Source organism: Cornus florida, unplaced genomic scaffold (assembly GCF_030987335.1).
Source record: "Cornus florida cultivar Cherokee Brave unplaced genomic scaffold, ASM3098733v1 CherokeeBrave_3.0.0_Hap2_Chr10, whole genome shotgun sequence".
NCBI lineage: Eukaryota > Viridiplantae > Streptophyta > Magnoliopsida > Cornales > Cornaceae > Cornus > Cornus florida.
In genome coordinates this window covers 76626215-76649932 of record NW_026775580.1, presented here as the reverse complement: position 1 = coordinate 76649932, position 23718 = coordinate 76626215, and the positions used below count along the sequence as shown (strand labels likewise).

The 23718-nt window shown below is 34.3% G+C and overlaps 1 protein-coding gene across 1 annotated transcript; it reads left to right on the top strand.

The window, feature by feature from the left end:
• The first annotated feature begins 16557 nt into the window (after window positions 1-16557).
• LOC132276474 (probable CoA ligase CCL5) lies at window positions 16558-23583 on the top strand. The gene is made up of 5 exons (XM_059777908.1): window positions 16558-17879; window positions 22291-22436; window positions 22700-22767; window positions 22983-23085; window positions 23218-23583. Exons 1-5 carry the CDS (start codon window positions 16664-16666, stop codon window positions 23329-23331), a joined length of 1647 nt encoding a protein of 548 aa, XP_059633891.1. The 5' UTR covers window positions 16558-16663; the 3' UTR covers window positions 23332-23583.
• Window positions 23584-23718: the final 135 nt, after the last annotated feature.

Below are 23718 nucleotides of genomic sequence, written 5' to 3'. Positions count from 1 at the left end.
TAGATTCGTGTTTAGAATTTACCCTTGTGACAATTGGTATCAGAGCCCAGAGTTGGGTTCATCATGGCCGGTGGTAATGCTACAGAAGCTCTCAGAGATCGTGTGACTCGTTTGGAGGCCTTGGTGGGTGCTCCATAATCTGACAATGCTACTGCCTTGACGGAGCAGATGGAATTGTTTACAGTTGAGTTGCAGACAATACGATCAATGCTTGAGAGTTTGTGGGCGAGACAAACTCGAAGATGCAGATTATGACGGATGATGTGATGTCCATGATAGACCTCTTCGAAGAACATGTGAAGGATTTGGAGGGCGAGGTGGCTCTGTTAAAGAGGGCTATGCATTAAGCATTCAGGTTAACAACTTTTCTTTGAATTTCTAACTTAGCTCGGCCAACTCACACTTACTGTTAGAATAGTGGAGTTGTTGCAGTGTTAACATTTAGCTTTCAGGTTGGTCAGTGCCTACATGCTAAGTTGCAGGCAGAGACTTGTGACATTTTTGTGATTGCTTCAACGAGGACACTGAAATTCTTAAGTGGGGGAGGTTTGTTACAGGGTTTGGACCTTAACAAGCCCCTGACAGCCATGGGATGGTTGTCAGGAGCAAGGGGAAGGTTGATTATCCAATTAAGTAAGGGGAAGGTTGTCAGAAGCAGATGCATCTTATCTTACCCAGCAGCTGTAGTAGAATGAGTATATAGTAAACGGTAGACCAGTGGGATCAAACAAAGGTCTTCCCTGTTTACACTCTTAAGTTTAGACAATTTGCTTTGTTTTTGCTATTTCAAGTGTTGGGCAATTCCCTTACATGTTAGGTGCTGCTTAGATCGAAACTAAACCTCTTTTCCCTCTCTCACCAACCACCAATGACGTCGGCCACCACCAACTACCAATCTCGCTATACTCACTCTGACTTATCTTCAACCATTACCCCTAGTTTGTGAATCAAGTATTCAGAGTTTAAAACCATCACCAGCGCCACACCTCAATCACCACCACTCATCGGCGAATCCCTTTTCTCCGGCGAAGCACTACCTCCCCTTCCTAACCAATAACTTTGTAATCCAATTTACCCATCGCAGTTCTAATGCCCCAATCAACTACCACCACCAACAACTACATAATAGCCTCCACTACGACACTTGCCACATCCACTTCGATGACTCAATTGCAATTTTCGATGCCATCATCGCACTGTCGTTCGCGTGCTTGCCATCACAGTCCAGCATCATATCTATTTCTCCCAAATTTGATGTTTTCTTGACCACGGCGTGTCAATTAGGGTTCCAATAATTCCTTGTGTCGCTAACGTGCCGAGCCTAGGTGGAATGATTTTTTAGAATTTTCTATTTCTGTAAATACTCCAATTTGCTTCAACTTCAGCTTCACAGTTATGTATGTATATATATTGTAAAATATATGCGTGGTGTTTGTTTTGTCTTAATACAAAGTGGTTGTGGGGTTGGGATGGTGGTTGTGGCTGCTATTACAGGATTAAGTAGTTGGATACAAAGTGGTGGTGGTGGTGATTGTGATCGGAGGTGGGATGACAGTGGTACAGGCGTGCAGAAGAGGGAGAGAGAATTGTAGAGAGAGAAACAAATGAGGGCAATTTTGTCTTTTAAATTTGTTGATATTTTTAATTTAAATAAATTTAAAAAATTAGGGTAAAATTGTCCTTTCACGCGTTTTTAACGGTGTTAATAACGGAAAAGCAAAATTGGACCTAACTGATAATAATTTTTCAAAGTTGTTTCAGTGTAATATTTGACCAAACCTGAGGGGGTATCACTGAAATTAATATATATATATATATATATATATATATATATATGGTAATAATCCATATATTTCTGATAACAAAATAATAAAATTAAAAGGGAATTTATGTTTGGTGCACCTAATAATAAAGAAAATGTCATTGGACCACACTATTCAGGTAGATGTTTATGTTATTAGTTTTATTTACACATGACTCTTCTATAAATTTGAAATTGTATAATCAATCCATTTAGAAGGTTTTATTAAAATTATAGGAAGACTTGAGCAAGCTCACTAGTCAAATAAAAAAGAGTTTTATATTTATTTCTATTCAACCATTTAATTTAGTTAGAGAGTGATTGATTTCTTTATTATAATAAAAAACTAAAATAATAAGTACAAGAAAATAGATTATTTTGGTTTGTAACCTTTCTCCTTCTATACTCAATTATTCACATCAATTGAGAAAACATTTACTATCAGAAGAGACAAGTGTGTGTGAGTACCAACTAGAAAATAAAAATATATATAGAAAATAAAAATTAAATTGGAACATCTAAATAAATTTTGAAATGAAAAGTATCTATCTCATCTAAGATATTTATACATAATTAGGATTAAAATGCAATAAGTCCATTCAAAAATTTAATAAGCATCTATTTCATCTAATAAGCATATATCTCATACAAAAATTTAACTCAAATCCCCTCCTGTTTAGAGAATTTGGTATATTATTAGTGCAACACACTACATCATAATAAAATAAAATTATATCCCAAAATACAATATTCATATAATAACAATGTAATAATTATGCAAATTATTTATATCGAAAATACAACACTTATCTAGGATTTCCATGTCAATAGCTTAGGCAAAATCTTCTTTTGCACTATTAGAATGATTTTACATTTTTACTTCACAATAAAGAAAAAGTCATTTGGGCCACTATTCTTATTGATGTGTATGTTATCGTTGATTAAGTGCAATTTTGATGCAAGTTTTCTTCATAGTCTTTCTCATGGAAGTGGGGGTGCTGTGTTTCGTGATTTTCTGGAAAATATTCTTCATGTTGTTGTGTTTCGGCCCTTTTATGCTTCGTCGGCGCTGATGGCTGAAGCGCTTGCATGCCACCATGCTATCCTTTGGGCTTCCCATTTTAGGTATGATTGTGTATGTTTCGAATCTGATGCAAAGGGCGTTGTTGATGCAATGAAGGATGTTTTAGTTTGTCCAACAGAGATTGTTTCTCTTTGCTTTGATATTCAGATAGAGCTTCATTTGTTCTTTGTGGCCTCTTTGCGGCATGTTCATCGTTCCGGCAATAGGGTGGCTCATGCTCTTGTTGTATTGTCTCAGGTAATGTCGTCTGCTAATCGAGAGTTGGTTTCTATCTCGCCTTCGATTGTTGATTGTGATCGAGTGGACGCCATGGGTATGGCTATGTAGGTTCTGTTTGTTTTGTTTTGTTTTGTTTTTGGGTCGTTGTTTTGCCAAAAAAAAAAAAAAAAAGTGTATGTTATCGTTGATGCGCGTGCTACTAGTTTTATTTCAGTGACACATGACTATGAGTGACGTTATATTGTAATAGAAATTTAAACTAATAAGTACAAACATGTCAATTATGTTGGTTTGTTCTCTTTCCTTCTCAATTATTCAAACTTGACACTTATTTATTTAAATATATCGTAAATAAATCCATGAAGAAATCGTAAATAAATCCATTAAGTCATCAAAGAATATAGAAAATAAAATGATCAATAATTTTTGATGTTTAATAAGCGTCTATTTCAAATGTTACAAACATTACAATCAACTTATTGCATGCGTTACAATCAACATATTGCATTATTTCAATTTGAAATAGTTGTTTATCAAACACAATTATGATTAAAATGCAATAAGTCCACAAACATCTATTTTAGATGTTTATACATAACTAGAAAATGTCAAACATTTAATAAGCATCTTTCTCATCTAAATATTTTAACTTGGATCCCCTCTTATTTAAGAGATTTGGTGTATCAGAGGCACTATATCACAATACAATAAAAGTACACCACAAAATGCAATACTCATATAATAATGAAATATTAATAGTAATGCAACACATTTATATAAAAAATACAATACTTACGCAACATTGTTACATTGTATTGCAATATCATAACACTATTAAATTAAGAATTTAATTATTTAAATAATTGTTAAATAGTTGATAAAAAACATTGAACTCACTAATTGTGACGTCCACAACTTGCATTAGACACAACCAAAATACAAATTCTAATTTTTAAATATACATAAAAATAAATAATAATATATCTTTTGAATTAGGAGAACGTCTAATACGTATCACCGTATCATGTGAGTGATGGAGGTGGGACTAACGCGAGCAACCCGATTTCCATTCAAAATTTTTATAGAAATGGGATGGGACTGAGTTTAAATTTTAGAATCCAAATTTATTTTGGACGGAATTTGGGCAAAAGTTTTTAGTAACCCAAGAAACTCAAAGAACCCAAAATATAAGAATAGTTTATAACTTTTTATATTTAAAATTATATTATTTATAAAATCATCAATCATGGATTCATCATATGAGATCATTTTATTATTGTTACAAGATTATATTACACATAATTTAGTTGATTTTTGTTACCCATTTGGACGGTTTAGGCAAGGGACAATAATAATTTATTTCTTTTAATACTAGCCAGGGAAAACTGATGAGCGCTGAAAAGTGCGCATTTAAACCCCTTAAACTTAGGTATTCTAGAACCTTTATCTATCTTACTTTCCCGTTTTAGACTAATTTTGTATTATTTTCATTTTCAGGTACTTATCCCCAAAATAAGCTAACTCAGCTAAATAAGAGCATAATTGAAGCAATCTTGAGATGAATCAAAGAAAGGAGCAAAGTGGGAACAAAAGGAAGCAAGTGGTGGAAATTCAATAAGTTCGATCGATCTCAGGAAATATTCAATCGATTGAAAGTTTATCGATCTAGACATTTCAAGATGGATCCAAGCTCTTTTGTCCTTATCCAAAGATCCCACAAAGTTTGATCGATCTAACTTTCTTCCGATTGATCGAAAAGATTCCATCTTATCTAGTTGTACCACCACACCTACCACTTTTGTCTCTTTCTCAAAAATACCAAAATATCTCAGATTTGTCTTTATCCAAAAGGGCGCCGCCATAGAGGATCGATCCAGCTTAAGTTCCATCGATCTCAGCCATGTTCGATCGATCTCACCACAAGTTCGATCGATCGAACTTCCCCAAGTGTGAGAAAATTTAATTTTCAGCTCATTAAAAGTTGTCTCATATCCAATCATTGGGAGGAATATTGGTGTACGAGCCCAGGTCATTGGGGGTGACATTTTAATAGGGGTGGCCACGGATCGGATCGGATTGGATTAGGCATCATTCCTAATCCGATCCGCTCACAGCGGATTAGAGAATGTTGAATCCGCCACCAATTTGTTAGTCCACGGATCGGATCTGTGAAATGACGGATCAGATTGGATCCAATCCGCGAACTAAAATTTCTAAATTAGTCTATTTTTAATTTTTTATCAATTTCATATCCAATTACAGAAGTGTAAAATAGAACATAGATTAACCCAATTTAAATGCATAATAACAAGAATAATCAAACGGTAAAATATTGCATAACCAAGAGGATGGTAGTTATCCAAATTATCCGAAAAAACAGTAGGACTATGCCAATATTACATAACAGTAGCAGTGAAATGAAATAAAAAAAAGGGATAGCAGATCTATATGCCAAATATTACATAACCAAAGGTCCAAAAGTAGTAGTGAACCAAATAGGCAAATATTACATAACCAAAGGTGGCAAATATTACATAACCAAAGGTCCAAAAGTAGCAGTGAAATGAAAAAACAAAAAAAGGAAGTAGCAGACTAGCAGTGCAGTGAAAAAAAAGGGGTAGCAGAACAATTTCCATGAATCTCCTCAAACCGTAGACTATCAGTAAATACTTACCAAAAAAAATAAAAAATAAAAAACGTCATGTATGTGGCACACGGATTGCCATGGATAGAGTTGTTATATATTAATATTATATATATATATATATATATATATATATATATATATATATATATATTTACGGATTACCCACGGATTGCCACGGATCGGATTCACGGATCGGATCGGATTTTTAATAGCCTAATCCGTGATCTGATCCGTGGACTACGGATTCAATTTTTTAGAATCCGCCACCGCTCCGTGGGTCTGGTAATCCAATCCGATCCGTACGGATCGGATCGGGTTCGCGGATTGGCGGATTTTTTGCCCACCCCTACATTTTAACCTACCTATATAAGGAATATGAGCCATTCTTGAGAAGATATATATATACATACACTAGAGAGACTTTTAACACAATTGATATATCATATTCTTAGTGAGGAAAAAAAGAAGAGAGGAGGCTAAAGACACAAGCGTGGAGTTCTTCCATTAACCAAGAAGAGGAGCAATTTCTACCATGGAGTTAGCCCTTGAGGGTTGGAGGACACCATCCATAAGTGGCTAGACATTCTCTTGGGGCTAGAATTAGCCCTAAGCATGCTTTCTATATCTTGATTTATGTATTTTTGAGGGGATTTGTATTGTGATATATGTTTTGACATTTTTATATACATAGATCTTGTTTATTCAATGATTTCTGAGGTTTAATGCTTCCAATTAATCATTTCATTCTATCCATATGCCTATGTATGCTAGAATAGATGTTCATGTGTTTGTTTCTAGGTTTTGTATTATTGATGCATGTTTCTGTGTATTGATGCTATAGATCTAGAGATTGTCAAGACATAGTACTTAATAGAATGCTCTTGTGGTTTATTTGATGGTTTATACTCATTTCTTGATGGATGGTGCCTCTCCCTTAGTTTAATTTTATGTCATTAGCTTAATTGTAGTGTAGCTGTAGTTTAGATGTTAAATGGGAGGACAATCCATACTTGTTATTTGATATTCTAAACTTATGAAAACAAGTAGCATATGTCTCTAACCTTATTATGTGTTTGGATTGTGAGCTTAAATAAATGATTAATGGCTTAGTTTGATATATTATGCTATCCACCATGTTGCTTAGACAATATATACTTAATTAGTCATCTATACTTGTTAAAACAACCACACACATACACTATTGTTGCAATAAATGTTTTTCCCCTCATTAATCATTCATTAAGGGTGTAGAAAAGCTATGTTTAGTGGTGATCTCTAAACCCCAAGATCTCTCTTTCTTATTTTCTCTCTATTGCATTTAATTGTTTACTTTAGTTTAAATTACATCTTAGTGTAATTCAATCACCAACCAATCTTTTGATCACTCGACCTACTAACCCTAATCTCGATTCCACAACCTAATACGACCTACTAATCCCTTGGGACGATCCCTACTCACCCTTACTATATTTTTAGTGAAAGGTAGTAGTGACAAATTATAAATGTAAAACTTGGCCACACTCATCTTAGTTCATATCTTTGCAAACTTTTGGTGCATAGATACGGCACGTACCAAAACTTTGCCATAGAGATCAATAATTTGAAATTATAAAAATGGTATGATAAAAAAATTATAAAAAATTATTGTCATAAAATTCCTTCAACCATTTGTATGACAGTAATTTTTTTCTGTGTAATGTTCTCTACAAAAGATTGAAGAATTTTATGATAGTAATTTTATGACACTCAAGTTCTTGCAATGGAATTTTATGCCTCTCTCAAGTTCTCACAACGTAAATGTTACCGTAGGATTAAGAACTTGAGAGTGTATGATTACAAGTTGGCCACGTGGATAAGGAGCACACTCACAACCTGGTAAAATCCCTACTATGAATATCTCGTGGAATGTTCTTTACAAAAGGAGTTGGTATATAAGAACATCACCAATGTAAAATGTTATTCTCCATACTAAGCTATATTTTTTAAAATAAGTTTAGGTGCCAAAATCTTATATTTTAACAATCATGTTTTAATGATACCTTTTATATCCAAAATGCTACTGCTATATATGAGAAGTTTTTTGGCACCTGCTATATATGAGAAAACTTTCGAGATTCTCATATTTTAAGAGGCTGTATAACCGACCATTGGAGTGCATCAACTACAACAACGTGCTATATTTTGAGTTTGAGAGGACTTTTAAAAGAGCATTGGAGAAGCTCTAAGAGCATCTCCAATGAAAAATGCTATGCTATATTTTAGCAATTCTGCTCCAATGGTGCATTTCATCTAAAATGTTATTTGGAGTGTCTTATTTTCATCCACCTATTATATTTTGAGAAACGGCACGGTATAAGAAAAAAGAGACCTCTCAAAAAAAATTTAAGAGCTGCTATTTATGGTAATACTTTTCACAATCTCAAAATATGAGAGATCTTTTGAGAGCGCGCCCAAGTGTATTATTTTCATCAACCTGCTATATTTTGACTTTAAGAGGCCCTTTGAGAGGGCATTGGAGTCGCTCTACACGTTCCAAATTAAACGAAACCTACTATTCCATGGGATTCGAGTCGGAAAAAATCCCTTCTAGTGAGATTTCACTGCGCAGAGAGTATTGATTGTTACCATTTTCCTATAGAACTATGTTTAAAAATTACTAAATGTGAAAAAAAAAAAAAAAAATTAATTAAATTATACTTACCTCTATGAGATTTGGATAAATTACATACATAAATCGTCAACGTTTACTATTTTAATCTCTCTAAACTCGTTCACCGATGACTTTGAATGTGAAAAGTCAATAATGCTCTTATATTATATATTATATTACAAATATTTGTTAGTCTAAAAATTCAAATAACTCGTGTGTAATTTGTTCAAAATTAAGAAAAGGTTAATATAATTTATCTTTATTATTTTTTTCATTCAAGGGAAGGGTAAAATTGTAATTTTATAAAATTTGATTAATAGGTCTAGCAGAAAGAAAAACATTAGGAGTTTCCTTAAGCACATATGTGAAATTTCAAGGGCGGTCAAAATAATAAATGTTAAACAATAATTTGTCCAAATCTCAAAAGAGATTAGTGTAATTTATCCAAGAAAAAGAAATATAAATAAAAATAAAAATAAGGCTGAATGTTAGTTTATGGTACCTTCTCATCATTTTACACCATAGAAGAATAATTTAAAAACTGTTTTGAAAAGAGTACTGCTACACGCGCCACAAAAAATAAAAATAATAATAAATTGTGACATGTATTTTGAATTAAAAAAAATATAACATTTTAACGCAAATTTTTTAATTATTTTCACCTGTCTATTTTAAAAATTGTGACTCACAATATTTAGACAAATCCATGAGTTTCAATCAACGTGAAATACTTTCCCAAACTCATTACCCATAACCACACATTTCTAAGGTTTAGTTTACCACAAAAAAATGGAATGAAATAAAATAAAATATCCGTTCCAACAAGTATGATATTGAGAATGACCATTTATTTTATTAAAATGAAAATGAAACTCCTTGGTCGTCGTCGTCGTCGTCGCCGCCGCCGCCACCATCGTCGTCACCGTCACCGTTGTTGCCATCTAACCACACATTTCTAAGGTCTAGTTCACCACAAAAAAATGGAATGAAATAAAATAAAATATCCATTCCAACTAGCATGATATTGAGAATGACCATTCATTTTATTAAAATGAAAATGAAACTCCTTGGTCACCGCGGCCGCCGTCACCACCACCATCATCACCATCACCGTTGTCGCCATCTTTCACTGTAGCCAACGCCTTTCACCGCCACTGCTTTCCACCTCACCACTGCCCTCCCACTATCGCCCCTGCCACCGCCTTCCACCACCACCGCCTTCCACCACTACTGCTTTTCACCACATTCCATCACAGTCAGCCTTCTACCTTTACTATTGTCTTCCACCACCACCGCCATTTAAAATGGTCATCATTTCATTCCTATGTCATTTTATATGTGGAACCAAATTCATTCCCAACTTCATTAATTTCATTTTGTTCCTGCGTATCAAACTATACTTGAATGTCTTTTGGTCCACGGTAGATTTTGTGGAGTTAGATCTCGGATGATTATCTTCGACAGATTAGTCTCTGTGTTCTAATTAATCAGATGGGTCATGAAGATTAGGGGATCTTGTATGAGTAACGGTTGCTAAGATGCAGGTGCAAGAGATGATTACCTGAACAAAAGAAGGCTCCCTTGCGACGAAGAAGAAACCATAAAGGTGATTCCATATGGTGGTGAATCAATTCTGAGATGCCAATGCAGGAAGCAAAGAACGAAGCTTGATTCGTCGTAGTTGCTTAAGTCGTTGAAGGGATGGAGAGAATAAGAGAGGGTCAAATTTTGGGTGAAACAAAGAGACTAACGTGGACAATAATTTAGTGGCAAGTGTGCTATTATTAAAAAAATAATAATAATTTAGTGGTGAAACAATTTTAGATTGCATTTACAAGTATAAAATTGATGTCTGAAAACTGAAATTGAGAATTAAATTAATCAAAATTTAAACTAACTTGTTCCAATTTGATTATATGAATTTCATATTATCGAACACAATAATATATATATATATGTGTGTGTGTGTGTGCAAAAAATACACTCACACACCTACTTTTACTCTTATAAAAATTTAAATTCTTGAAATTTTTACTTTGTAAGATGAGAAAATACCATTCTTGGCACATCATATCTTTTTTGTTCTTATATATTAATTTATATATTTACCCATTTGCCCTTTTTTTCTATCAATTTTAGAATTTAGTATTATCAAATATTTTATGATGCAATAATTAAAAAAAAAAAAAAAATCAAATAAGTAATTTTAAAATTTATCAATAGCAATTTTGTTGTTTTATTAATTTAATGAATTCAAGTCTTTTTTTAATCTCTTAATATATAAATTATGATAATATCCATATGTTCTTATTAAGGATGCCAAAATGGGTCATGAACCACTACACTGTCCATATTCGTCCACTTTAAAATGGATATGAGTGAATCATTTTAAAATATGGGTCAAACTGGGTGACCCATATTCAACCCATTTTGCTCGAGAATTAAACGAGTTGAATACGGGTCATCTATTTTGACCCACGTTTCACTTATTATATAAGAAACTCAATTTCACATCCTCTATTTGTCTCAAATTCACTTCTTTTTTCTCTCTAAAATTCTCTTACACGATATCAAATTCTCTCTCTCCCACTCTTTCTCTCAAATTCTTTGGAGTAACTATGGTATTACTCTGCTACATCCACAACACATTGTATATTGTATTATATCTACTCTGCTTTCCTACCTAAGGGATTCTATGGGAAGGCGTGTTAGAGTTGTATCAATATTCTTTTTTGGTTTATCTACCACACACACACACACACACACACAAAAAAAAAATTCTAAATTCTAAATTCTAAAATAAAATAATATAAATTTAAAGAATTTCCAAATTAGAGGATTTATAATTATCCATACATATTTTTACAAGTTTTTATCCATATAAAATCTAGAACTATAATAATGAGATTATCCAAAATAATAACATTTTTTTCCCCTAAAACTAATTGTCGGGTTGACCCAATCCATATTTAATCTGTTACAAATAAGTTTAATATGGATCACAACCCATATTAGACCCTGTTCAAACTCGATCCAACTCGCCCGTTTGCCACCCTTAGTTCTTATGGATAATTCATCAATTTAATTGAGAAGAGTAGTATTAATATTAGTAAGTTAATTATTCAAGTTAATTTCTAACAATTTATAATAGTATAAAATATAATGTATTGTTTATGCTTGAATGAGGAATTGGATGCTATTGTCACCTAAAATCTATAGCGACGGTTCTAGTAGCATAGTAATGTCGGAATTTCATTTTTGATGACAATTTTTTAGTTAGGGAAAATAATGGGGAATAGTTTTCAAAATAAGGTAACCAGAGTATCTACCTTAGTTCAGAATTATCCTTCCCAAACAAATTCACTTTCGAGAGAACATTTCGAATATAACTAATGATTGAAAGAAAAACCATGTTAAAGATCAGCATTCTTCTATATAGGTACCCTCCCCTCAATCGGATGTTTTACTATCAATAGTTAAAATTTAGTCTTCTAGAATTCAATATTTAAATACCTAAAAATCTACAAAACTCTCTACTCTTTTAAATCTTCTATATATACTTTACAAATCTTTACGAGCTCTACAATATTTTAAAATATTTTAATTTCTCAATACTCGGCAATTTTCATTAATGTAAAAGACTCTAGAACTCAGCACTTAATCATATCAAAAAAGAAATGAAATTATTTTAATAAATTTATCTTTACTATTTGTCTGTGATTAAAATAAAATTAAAGAAGAAGATAATATTAGTAGTTTACCTTTACTATTTGTATGTGATTAACATAAAATAAAATAAGTCTAATTTGGATAAAAAGTATTGAGTTAGAAATAAACTTTATATCATAAATTTTACCTAAGGCAAGATCCATCACTGTAGCTGCACATTAAGTTTAAACTGTTAGGATTTATATGCCCTGGCATAACAAATTCCTATTTGGATTAAAGTGACATATGTTTCTGACATATCTAAAATATTTATGATTTATATAATTGGTGAATTCAATGTATTATGTTTTGATTCACTATGAAATTGATAGTGTCCCTGTAATTACAAGAAATATTTATATATATGTATGTGATGGCAATCAATGCATGATATATAAATAGTAATTATAAATTGTTCATAATCGGTAATTATGGATGGACTCATAATTAATTAAGACTTGAACTGGATCCGCGTTAGGTTGAGATATATTGCGAGAACCGTCGTATGCAATTGCTTCCTATCACCGTCATGGCATTTGACTCTTAAGCATGAGAAAATTATAAACTCTTTTATTAATTAATAAATACTTTGATTTGTTCGGCGGATACTTCGGGATCCTTATACCGACACTTTGGGTAGTTATGTAATTAATAGTTAGATGGTTATATTTTCGATATTTGCATCATTGCTACTTGTATTTATTTTGTATTGATTATGGTTGATCACAAAGTAAATTCGAAGGCCTTCGTATGTTTTTAGACAAAATGATTTATTATATATTTATTTATTTAAATTATTATTTTTGTCAAACAAATGTTTTATTGTGATCGAGCCAGAAATAATCAAAGGTACCAAAATAAATATATTAATTAAGTAGTCGGATTGATGGCTTTATTTATCCGATAACTAATTATGCATAGAGGGGTCAAAGTGCAATATTGACTTAGAGGTTATTTATTATTTAATTGGAGTTCAATTAATTTCTTTTAGTGGAGCAGAAATTAATTTATGAATTAATTGAATTGAGTCCATGGACCGGGCCAATTATTAATTCATTGTAGCCAATAAAATAATAGGCCCAATGGATTCTCACTCATAGCCCAACTTGATATTGGAATCATATTAGATTTGAGACATGTGAATTAGAGATTGAGAAGGATTTGTAGTTTCCTTTTCTTTATCTATGTTGCCTATAAATATACATGGTCTATGTATATTTTTGGGGGTGATTTTTGGAAGAAAGAAATAGGAATCTATTTTCTCTCTCTAGAAAATTAGGGTTTATGTTCTCATCTAATGGAGGCTTCCACAAGCCTAATTTTCAAGGTCATTCATGGAGGCTTATGAGTGATTTCTAAAGGCAAAACCATTATCAAGAAGATAGAGATCCATGGAAAAGGTGTCTAACAAAAGGGATTTACAATAAGTGAGAACATTCACTTTAGAGGAGAGATCTAAGGTTTACTCAAATCTTGATGTAAGTATTCAATCTTTTAATTGAATGATACATCATATTTTATTTTTACATAAAACTTGTCTCTATGTGGTGAATCAAAATCTATGAATCAAAATTCCTCAAAATTTTTTTAAAACTAGCACGTTTCCCAACATAAACAACCCTTGGAATAAATGGAAATCTGAAGATATCAATAACGTGCAAATGATGGTGATTGGATCGGGATCAATGCTTTTAGGACTATATAATAATTTTTGGTTGTGTGCGTAGAGAGGTAAATTTATGATATAGTGTATATTACATTATCTGCATTTTCTTTTAAATTAGAGATTAGAGACCTTTAATTTAACGAGTGATAACACCTGAAGTTTGTTCATCAAAATTCAAAGTGGGGCATGGATGGGATAATTTAACAACCTTCTGTGAAACAAAAAAGGAGAAATTATTACATGTGAAGAGGGAGGCTTCAGTGGAGCTCACGCCTTTATCATTGTTGTGTGAAGTCATTGTTGACAAGAGTCTATCTCAGAAATCAGGTCATTGTTGTTGGTGTTGTGAAAATTACATATATTTATAAAAAATATAAAGTGCAATATTCATATATAATGATTCAAACTAACGAATAATCAAAGAATTATTCTTTATTTTCAGTAATATAATATTAATATTAGCTCAATATTATAAATCAAGAAACAAAACGATAATAATAAAATAGGTAAAAAAGGACTGGTCTGATTGTTGAGGCATGTGTAAACACATTAATCAAAATGATAGTCTTCCCCTTAATACTGATGTTGGCCAACCTAGTCAGCTCTAAGATATAACCCAATCAGCTCGCAACGGTGCTTCTTCCATGTGCACGACCGCGGGAAGATTAGGTCTAAGTCCATATATATAAGTCCAGTTGCTCATACACTCAATATTCAAACAACTCTAAAAAAATAAAATAGGTTTACAACCTTACAAAAGTGTCACTAAATGTTTTTACAATATATCAAGTACTATAAATGCTTTATATATAGACTATAAGTATAATTTAATTAGTGGAATAAAATTCCAATAAACCATAATACAATTTAATTATATTTTTATTAAAATATTCCCAACAGTTGGCAACTTTTTATTGGGAGCAGGGAATCAAATTCTCTCGCGTACACATTTTTTCTCAAGCAAATTCACCACGAAGTTTCACCATTTTGAATGGTGAAATTCTACGAAATTTTAGTAGTGAAAATTTCACTAGTTAAAGTGGTAAAATTCAATATACAAAATAATACAGTATTGTTTTTGAGAGGAAAAAGTTTTCAAAAGTTTGATTATCATTGCTCTTTGATAAATAGTGACATAACACTTTTTGTGCACTTATAATTTCGTACGAGGAGATACCACTAGAAATAAGTACAGTAAAGTGACCATCATTTAGTGATCACCATACTGCAATCATCCACTGTTCTTCAACAATTAGTTTTAGGTCTTGTTAGTTGTTACCAAATTATCATATTTTTCTTAAAATCTAACTTAATTCTAACATATATATATAGTGAGCTAAGAGTGATAAAGCTAATCAAGTTCATATATTATAGGGATGAGTACAAAAAAACTACTTGAAGTATACTTTTCATAATACTTCTGCTCCCTATTTATTAAAAAAGGTGTACAAAAATTAACCCTATACAAACATCCCTCTATTAATATAATACTCATTTTATTCTTTTATTTTTTCAAAAATGCCCCTACCATTTAATACTTATATTTATAACATTTTTATTCTTTAAAAAATGCGCCTACCATATAATACTTATATTTATAACATTTAATAAAATAAAGATGATTTCCATAGCGTGATTCTGATGTGTCAGCCGATATCTAGGGTCGGTTCAAAGGGCGACCCCTCAAGCAAGGGGGAATTCTTGCCTATTTTTAGACATCAAATCTTCCTTATTCAGAAGCTATATTTAGATATTCCCAGAACGCGAAAGGCAAGCGAAAAGGCTTCATCAGGTTAGCCTGTTGCTTCCCATGAGAATCTTCAAGGGACTTTTTGATTTTACGCCATTAGAATGCGCAGGAGACCAATTTGGGTCTGAAACTTTAGGTTCGGAATCAAGTGGCATCTGCTTAAGAGGAGTAAATAGCAGCTTCAACCGAGCTTACGTCTTACGCGTGAACAGGAAGAACAGAAATCCTTTCTCTAGATCCTCTATTTCTAATGAATTTGATTTGTAATCTGGGAATCGAGCAGAACCTTGCGAGACCGCCCTCGTAGCTCGCCGGTTTTAATGGACACTTGAACTGGGCACGTCGTCACCGGAGTGGGTCTTGACAACTTCGAGTTCTTGTTCACCGACGGATCTACAACTCACCCGACGGATCTTCTCCGGTCTTCCCTTCGGCGGCGACTACCAAGATGAGAAGAAGAAGTAGGGCAAACCCTTTTTAGTCATTTCACAATTTATATATATATATATATATATTATAAAATATGTTGTTAAGGACATTTTACTTCAATTTTTATAAATGGAAACCATTTGCACAAATATGATATTTTTTTACACGGAGGCCTGTAAACATCTATAAGGATATTTTTTTTACGCTTGACTTATATATTATATCATTTATTATATAACATTCACAAAAAAAAAATCTCTCACGATTAAGTTTAATTTAATTTTTATAACATTCATAAATTTAATTTTTATTTTATAAAATCTACAAAATCAGTTTGGCATACATTGATAAATTTTTCCCATAAAACAATAATAAACAGCAAAGCCTTCTTTTGGCTGGTGGTAACTAACAAACAACAATGTTTATCAAATCCAACAAATCTCTTCATTTTATAATACAAGTAAAGGGTAATCTTGTCCATGTCTCTCGGTTGGTCGCAGCCACCACCGGTCCCAACTTTCACACGATGCACATGTTGATATTCCGTGTGAAAATCTAAACAAATATCACGTGCACATGCCGTGCAGAAATTGTTAAACGGTTACTCTAGTCTACACATTTCTTATCTATAAATATCCGGAAAAAGTAGAATTTACACACTCGGAGTTTCGGACCAGAAGATCATAACAGAGAGACGTACTTTACTTCAATGGCGACGATCGATTCAAGAAGTGGCTTCTGCAAATCCAACTCTATCTTCTACAGTAAACGCAAGCTCATTCCTTTACCTTCCAATCAGTCCCTTGATGTCACCACATTCATCTCCTCCCGTCCCAATCACGGCACCACCGCCTTCATCGACGCCGCCACCGGCCGCCGCCTCTCCTTCTCCGACGTATGGACCGCCGTCGAATCCGTCGCATTGGCTCTCTCCGCCATGGGGATCCGCAAAGACCACGTCGTCCTCCTCCTCTCCCCCAACTCCATCTTCTTCCCCATCGTCTGCCTCTCCGTCATGTCTCTCGGCGCCATCATCACCACCACCAATCCTCTCAACACCAGTCGCGAAATCGCCAAGCAAATCGCCGATTCCAAACCTGTTCTCGTCTTCACCATTCAACAACTCGTCCCCAAAATCGCCGACTCCAACCTTCCAATTGTCCTCATCGGCGAACACGAGCAATCAACTATTTCAAAATCAGCTAAAATTGTGACTACATTAGAGGACATGATGAAGAAAGAACCGAGTCAGATCCGAGTTAAAGACCGGGTGACTCAGGACGACACGGCGACTCTGCTTTACTCGTCCGGCACGACCGGTGCGAGTAAAGGTGTGGTGTCGTCTCACCGAAACCTAATCGCGATGGTTGAGACCATTCTGAGCCGGTTCAAGCTGGAAGCCGGCGGAGAGCAGACTTTCATCTGCACCGTCCCTATGTTCCATATCTACGGCTTAGCTGTGTTCGCGATGGCGCTATTGGCGTTAGGATCAACGATCGTTATTCTCTCAAAATTCGAAATGGACGAGATGTTTCTGGCGATCGAGAAGTACCGCGCGACGTATTTGCCTCTGGTGCCGCCGATACTGGTGGCGATGGTGAACGGCGCTGATCAGATAAAGCGGAGGCATGATATCAGGACGCTGAATTCGGTGTTGTGTGGCGGAGCGCCTCTGAGTAAGGAGGTGATAGAGGGGTTTGCGGAGAAGTATCCGGGTGTAGGGGTTTTGCAAGGGTACGGGTTGACGGAGTCGACGGGGATCGGGGCGTCGACGGATTCGCCGGAGGAGAGTCGGCGTTACGGGACGGCGGGGATGTTGTCGTCAAACATGGAGGCGAGGATTGTTGATCCGGAGAGTGGGGGTGGGGGATTAGGGGTGAATCAGACAGGTGAGCTTTGGCTTAAAGGTCCCACCATCATGAAAGGTAACACTAACGACAACACATACTTTTTTACCATCGTTCTTTATTCTTCTTCTTCTTTTTTTTTTTGGGAGGAAATATCAATTAGGGGTGCACACGATTTCGGTAGGAACCGAAATCATTCAGAACCGGAATCGGAACCGTATAGGTGGAACCGAACTGGAACATGGAACTGACTGTCAATGAAGATCTGAAGAGAAGATGAGAGGATGAGGAGTGACTAGTAAGGATGAAGATCTGAAGAGATGAGACTTGATTTGAAGAGGAGGCGAGGGCGATGGCTGATTGGCTGATGAGAGGACTCAGAGGAGGCGAGGGTTTAGGTTTAGATGAGAGGAGGCTGGAGGCTACGACTGAAGTCTGAAGCTTAGGGCAAAAAACAAAATTCAGAATCTCAGACAATTTCATTTTCGAACACCATGAACAAACAAACATCTACTTGGCAACTAAAAGTTCACATATAAAAAACACTAGTTTCAAAAACCAATTTGACTTGTTTCATTTTTCCACCGTTCTCTAAGCCACCAAACGAATGAAAAATAAGTAAAAGATCGGAAACTCATAACTCAAACCATAAGATCCAAACACTATTACCAACCAAACCTAATTCAACACCTGATTTACACCTAATTAACCACTTGAGCACAATAATTCAAAATTTCTTACTTTTTTCAAAATAAATCTAGAACAGTAATTACTTGAGAGAGGTTTAGCTTCAAAAGAATCGTCCCAATTCTTCGACGTCTTGACCTCCGGCGGAGTGAAACAAGCGACAAAAACTCCGGCAACCGATTTAGCGGGCGATCTTGACGGCGTGGCCTGGAGTTGACTTGTACGCGGAGGACGAGGAGGATACGGAGACGGAGCTAGGCGACCTGGTCATACGGACCTAGTATAGTTACTTTTTATATATATATATATATATATATATATATACTGTTTCGGTTCTTACATATTCCCACGGACTGAAATTAGAATAGTATGTCTACTATTTCTAAATTTAGAATCTAGATTGGAATCGAAACTGTAAGAACTAAAAAAAAAACGGTTCTGTTCTTTTATACACTCCTACAATTATTAGTGGTTGGTGTGTCAATTTAGTCCAACAGGCCCGAATCTTTTGAGCCCCAACTTTGATTGTTCTGGTTGACCCAAGACAACTAGTACTATATATACAAGTGTATGATTACATGTTTTTTTTTTTTTTTTTTGATAAGTACAAGTGTATGGTTACAATATTAATTTATTAGCATCATGCTCTTGACTCGGACTCTTCACGAGTAGTCAAGTACTCCATATGATGCATATTGTTCGAAGAATGTGATATATGTATAAATATTGATTTACATAAAAGCATTACTTTCTCTACAAAATAAAATTAAATGATTAGCAGTGTTCATGCAGGAGATTTGACACGTCCAATCAGCTTAAAATATCATAAAATAAAATGTAATTTGGTGAAATGAAGTCAAAAGAAAGGTTGTATAAAAGTTTAATTGATTCGTAAATGATCTGTTAGATGTGTGTCTCAATATTTGTACATTATCACAACAAAAAGACAGAGAGGTCATGACACCTCATTGTAGCATTACACAATATTTATATCTATTATCTATTGAAAAATGATATAAGACCTGATGTGAAAATTATTGATTGGGATAAATACCTTGAAAAGAGTGTCATTTTAAAAAAGAGTCCTTTTCAGACTCTGTTAATCGGCGTAACTACAAAAGCCAATTGGTTTTTATAGCATTACTCTTATACTATCCGGTGTATTGGCACTATTGTTATCATAAGTAACTGCTACATATATTGTGTTAGTAGTATATTGGCACTATTGTTATCATAAGTAACTGCTACATATATTGTGTTAGTTTTACTTATAATTTATGTATGATATGTCTTATAAGTAGTATACTGTATAACTAATAGGAAATGCTTGTAAATTGTATTTTAGTACAAGTATACATGACTTGCTAATTGTTATGCTTTTAGTTTATAAGCTTTTGTAGTACATGTTTTTTAAAATTTTACTTGTGTACTTAAGACTTGATAATACTAGTTTTTAAGTTGATGCTTGTTTGGTGAAGTTCGTACTTATTAATCATTTTATAAAAATATAATTAATATTATGGTACTTAGTATACCGGATAAAAATTGTATACTTGAATCGGAAATTTATTATATAAATCCATATGAATATATATATTTTTTTAGGATAAAGTGCTCTAAACCCTCCTGACTTTCTTCACTCTCCTTAAAAACCCTCGTGAACTTTAATGAATGCACTTAACCCCCTAGACTTTCCTATTTGTTGCAAAAAATAGAAATTCGTTAGTTGTCACCTACTTATAATTAACATTCAGTAATGGCACGTGACCCACGTGCCTTGGTAAAAATACAAAATACCATACATATCCTTATCACCGTTGAGTCCATTATATTCACCATTATTATATATATACATACCTTATATATTCATTCGAAGCAGGAAACCTTTAATAGGCTGAAAAATTGAAAATCATAAAAATATAGGATTTTGGGGAGTAATTTTATAAACCCATTTCCTTATCATTGATAATTGGAGTGTTAATCTGGGAATGAGGTAGCTATTTACGCTATTGAGTGAAAGATATAGAACTTCATAACTTCGGTATGGCCATCAGGAATTAAAAAAGTGAAGTTTTGATCGGATCCAATAATACGGGTCAATTCAGAACCGGATCTCTAAAAACCGGTTTTAGTAAACCAAGGTTGGGATAGCTTCACATCCGTAGCCAAACACCACTCTTCGGTCTGCAGAACTGGGTTGAACTAGATCTCTGCAAACTTGGTTTAGTAAACCAAGGTTGGAATAACTCCACATCCGTAGCCAAACACCGCTCTTCTTCACTGTTAACACCGACGAGGAACACAATCTGCATTCGAGACCGCCACAAATCAATTAACAGCCAAGGGAAGACGGTGAAGCCCCTGCAAATCTCTCGGCTACAGCAAAGAACCACACTCAATTTCAAACGAAGCCACCAACCACAAAATCATTCACAACGGCGAATACACAAGACAGCCACCGGCGTCAGCAAACGGAGAGGTCGTCGGTGGCTACACAGCACAGTCGATCTCTGCAAATTTCCGATCTGCACACTAGTTCACAACAAAGGCACAGTGATGACAACATCTCCTCGCCGACAATCCAGAAATGGTCATCGAAGAAGAAAAACGTCCATAGCACAATTTCAACCGCAAGCCGAGTTCGTCGACGCTAGGCGATCTCTTCACGAGCTAGTACACACCCAGCAATCAGGGTTGAGAGAGAAAAATTGGAAGCAAGAGGGATGGAAAATCACTGGAATTCTGAGACGAGTCAACGGTGTACATACGACTTTTTTGGCATATTGTTAACTTGGGACTTTTTGGCGCGAGAGAATGATACGTTCGGCGCCCATTTGATACAACCAATGTTATTGACAAGGTTAGGTGGGTACGTGTCTCTTCTTTATTAGTCCTAGAGATTATTATGCCATATCATCATCTGATAAAAAACCAACTATGACGACGTCGTTCAATTAAGGGGCTAAAAGGTAACTTCAATTTTCCGTTAACGGCTGCTTCACGGTTAGTCATTGAGTGCAACAAATTTATAGTTTAGAGAGTTTTGCTTCCTTTGGGGTTTTCTGCAATTGAGGTCATAGATTAGGGAGTTTAGTACACTTTACTCTATGTTTTTATGAACTTGTATACTTGCCAGTTCTTATTTCTTTTGACTAGTTAGTTACGCCCACAAAAGAAAAAAAATAAAAATAAAAAATGTGTGTTTGGTACTCTTTTAACCTGTTCAATGCCACATATAAAGTCTCTTCTGCAGCAAGAGTACCTGTTCTTATGTGCCATGTGTGGCCTACTTTATCTTTTTAAATTTCTTTTATACATTCCAATCATGTTATTTGTCAACTTGTACTATAACTTCACCTCGTGATATTGGAAAATTTCAGATTTTGCTAACTTTGGATGATTTTCCCATCAAAATTCTCAATTTTACCTGTGCCTATAAATCAAAGTTTGTGGAACCTGGTGATGATTGTATGCTCATATGAAATGCCAGTCGACTTTAACGGAAAAATAGGATTCATGTCCGTTCCCAAGAGAGAAAAGCTTTGTTGAGTTGAGTATGAAATGCCTTGACTGCTAGTGTTTTCCCAAACATACTGTAATCCTCAATAGCCCAAGAACCCTGGTTATTTACGTATCTTTTGCTATGATCTGTTTGCGATGATTTGCAATGAACTTTCAGATGTGATAGATTCTTAGGCACAAAGATGGCCCTGTCTGGCAATGTTGTACATTGTGTAGGTTCATTCATTGTTCACTAGTTGGAACATTTATGTTAAATCAATCTTGGAATGGTTCTTTACAGGTTATTTCAGTAATGTAGAAGCAACCACATCAACTCTAGATTCAGAGGGATGGTTAAGAACCGGAGATCTTTGCTACATTGATGATGATGGATTCATTTTTGTGGTTGATAGGTTGAAGGAGCTAATCAAATACAAGGGATACCAGGTGAATGTGATATTTAGTTACTAATTCCTCCCCAGCTGGCTGCCTTTATCAAACTCCTGTAACTTAATTTTAATTATACTTCTCACATTACATGGTTGGTTCATTTTCCTTTATAATCCGATCTGTCTATATATTTATAAAAAATGCATTTATCATGTTGATGATGCGAAGAAAAGTTGTCTTAGCATTCGAATTAAATAATTCTCATGAAGACTTTTGTTTAGTGAATATACTCTCATGGATTAGACACTTGAATTTTTTAGGTCCCCCCAGCAGAGCTAGAGGCTTTATTACTTACACATCCAGAAGTTGCTGATGCTGCTGTCATACCGTAAGTTTTTTCTTTTCCATCAGAATGGAAGACCTTGCAAATTCGATAACATAAGAGAAAATAACAATAATAATGTTCCTTTGTCAAGATTTTCTTTTCATGTTATTTCCAAAATAATTTTCAAGTTGTTTTTTTTTTCCCCAAGAACGCAATCAATCTCATATGGTCATTTGATGAACTAAGAGAGAACTTAAATTTGATATTTTGTATCTTAGATTCCCGGATAAGGAGGTTGGGCAGTATCCCATGGCATATGTGGTACGGAAAAGCGGAAGTGATGTATCCAAGAGTGAAATCATGGACTTTATTGCTAAACAGGTTATTTAAAGTTTAAACTGGAGTTGTTCAAACTATTACAGCCAGCCACTGACTTATTCCAAATTCTTCATCTTACGAGATTTGTGATGACTTACTAAATTGTTAAATTAACATGCTAATATATGCAAACAGGTGGCTCCATACAAGAAAATCAGGCGATTGGAATTTGTAAATTCAATCCCCAAGAATCCGTCAGGCAAGATATTACGGAAGGATCTGATAAAGCTTGCTACCTCCAAACTTTAGAGAAACTGGGTGTCTGCTTCGAAAGGATCAGGAAAGGTGATTGTACCGTTTAGCTCAATCCGTGTTAGAACTCATTTGCATACTGTAATATAGCTTTGCGGCTTGTTAGTTTTCTTTGATAATTATGCCTTGTATGTATGTATGTAGTATGTATAATAATACTAGAGAGCTTCTATCTAATAATGTCAAAATGGGCACTATTTGATTTACCTGTACGTTCATGAATTAATAAAATGCATGTTTTTGCTGATATATGTTTGTGTGTGTATCTGAAAACTTTTTTCTTCTTTTGTGCCATTTCAGTATTTTATGTTGTATGAAGAATGATCATTGATATGGTAATGGCAATTACATACTAGTTAATATTTCTTTATGTGAAAAGGTTAT

Coding starts and splice junctions, on each gene's coding strand:
- LOC132276474 (XM_059777908.1), top strand. CDS start 16,664: ATGGCGACGATCGATTCAAGAAGTGGCTTCTGCAAATCCAACTCTATC. Junction 22,437..22,699: donor TCAAATACAAGGGATACCAG/GTGAATGTGATA, acceptor TGAATTTTTTAG/GTCCCCCCAGCAGAGCTAGA. Junction 23,086..23,217: donor TGGACTTTATTGCTAAACAG/GTTATTTAAAGT, acceptor ATATGCAAACAG/GTGGCTCCATACAAGAAAAT.